The sequence below is a fragment of the Bison bison genome, unplaced genomic scaffold (genome assembly GCF_000754665.1).
Source record: "Bison bison bison isolate TAMUID 2011002044 unplaced genomic scaffold, Bison_UMD1.0 scf7180017864340, whole genome shotgun sequence".
Lineage (NCBI taxonomy): Eukaryota > Metazoa > Chordata > Mammalia > Artiodactyla > Bovidae > Bison > Bison bison.
In genome coordinates, this window is record NW_011494912.1 from 4,072,988 (window position 1) to 4,074,887 (window position 1,900).

At 57.0% G+C, this 1,900-nt stretch overlaps 1 protein-coding gene across 1 annotated transcript in view; it reads right to left on the minus strand.

The window, feature by feature from the left end:
- The window catches only part of CLIP2 (CAP-GLY domain containing linker protein 2), a 75,691-nt gene that overhangs the window by 18,031 nt on the left and 55,760 nt on the right, over nt 1–1,900 (minus strand). The window contains exon 11 of the mRNA XM_010854345.1: nt 19–351. Coding sequence (XP_010852647.1) covers nt 19–351 — 333 coding nt within the window. The remainder of the gene's footprint in view (nt 1–18; nt 352–1,900) is intronic.

The window sequence follows — 1,900 nt, forward strand, 5'->3', positions numbered from 1 at the left end:
GTTGTCCATGAGGCCCATGTTCTCGCTGGTGGCCTGCTGGACCTTGGCCTTCAGGTCCACCACCTCCTGCGAGTACTTTTCGTTGGCCGCCCGCAGCTTGTCCACCTCCGCCTGGTAGGCCCTCAGCGCCTTCTCATACTTGTCCCTCAGCAGGCCGCTCTCCCGCTGGCGCTCCTTGCTGGCCGACAGCAGTCGCTCCCGCAGCCGCAGGGTCTCGGCGGCCTCAGGGTGGTCAGCCGGTGGTGGGCCCGAGTGGAGCAGGCACTGCTGCAGCTCCTCGATCTCCTCACGGCGCAGGCTGAGTTCCTCCTCCAGCTGCAGCACCCGCGACTTCTCGGCCACCGTGGTCAGCTACCGGAAGAGAGGGAGACCGGGGTCAGCGGGCCGCCAGGTGCGGGGGCAGGGGGGTGCAGGAGGACGCGACAGGGGAAGGTCACCCCATCCCATCTGAGCACCGCCCCCTGCCTTGGGCCCCAGTGATTCGGGAACTCAATGGTCCCCGCTGCCCTAGCTGGCTTGTGACAAATCCGTAGTTAAAAGAAACCATCTGGGGGCTTCCCTGGTGGGTCCAGAGGTTGACTCCACATCCCAATGCTGGAGGTGTAGGTTCAGTCCCTGATGGGGGAGCTAAGATCCGCGTGCTGCGTGGTGCAGCCAAAAATAAATAAAGCAACCAAGGAAGAAAATGGTTGGATGGCATCATCGACTCACTGAACGTGAGTCTGAGCAAACTCAAGGAGACAGTGAAGGGACAGGGAAGCCTGGCGTGCTGCAGTCCACGGGGTCGCAAAGAGGCGGACATGACTGAGCGACTGAACAACAAAGAGGGGGAGAAAAAAAAGGAAACCGTCTATTTGAGGTTATGGTTTTCTTCAAGTTTAAATTATTTTTAAAGGGTGGACATGACAGAGGGAATTTTGCACTATCTTGCTCTAGAAAAGTCTCAGCTAGAATGAGTGGATTCACAGAGAGGCTGTTTGGAGGGGGTGGCCAAAGAAGGGTCTGCCATTTTAATGCCTAACGCAGAAAAAAATAAATAAATAAGGCCCAGACCCATCTTCTAATGGAAAACTCTGAGATCAGAGGCTCCACCTGCCCAAATCCCACTTTGATCAAGTCGGTGGTCAGGGATTGGAAAATAATATACTTGAGAGTTTTACATCTTTTATAAGCTTAGGGAATTTGTTTCTGCAGGTGACCTCTAGTTCAATAAACATGTTTTTGGTTTTTTAAGTTGGGCTGAACCCTTCCTAGAGGAAGATGCCCAGTGTGGAGGGCTTCAGCCTGCCAACTGCTTCCGCAAGCAGCCGCTGTGCACACACGTGTGTACTGCACACGCAGTCCCCTGGCAACGGCCAGCGTGTGGACAGGAACCGTGTGCATCTGCAGACACCCACAGGACATGCACACTCACTCGTGTGCAGAGGCCAACCCGCAGAAACCGGTGGTCACCCGCCCCACACCCGCACGCTGTGCACAGTGGTTTTTGTCAATCACTGCTGGCTGTCTGTTTAACTCTGTCATCAGGGGCCCTGCAGCTGGGCTGGCCAGCTTGTTTGGAGGTGGGCCTGCATAGGAGGCCGGCCCCTGGCATGCATGGTGGGCAGGGAGGGGCCAGCAGGGTCTACAGACTGGATTCAGACCGTACCCTGGGATTCCGGGGGGACTTCACTCCCACACAGAGCTTTCCCTGACCTAGGAACCACTCAGACCCTGGGGCTGACGGAGAATCATATGCCTTGGGGATCCCCTACTCCCTCAAAGTCCCACCACTCCTTCAGCCCCAGGTCCTTCAGGCTGGCCCTTCGTGCCACCCTATTGAAGACCTTGGATCTCCAGTCTCCCGACCTCTGCCTTCCCCAGCCTGGGGAGAAGGGAGGGGTGGATGGGTCCTCCACAC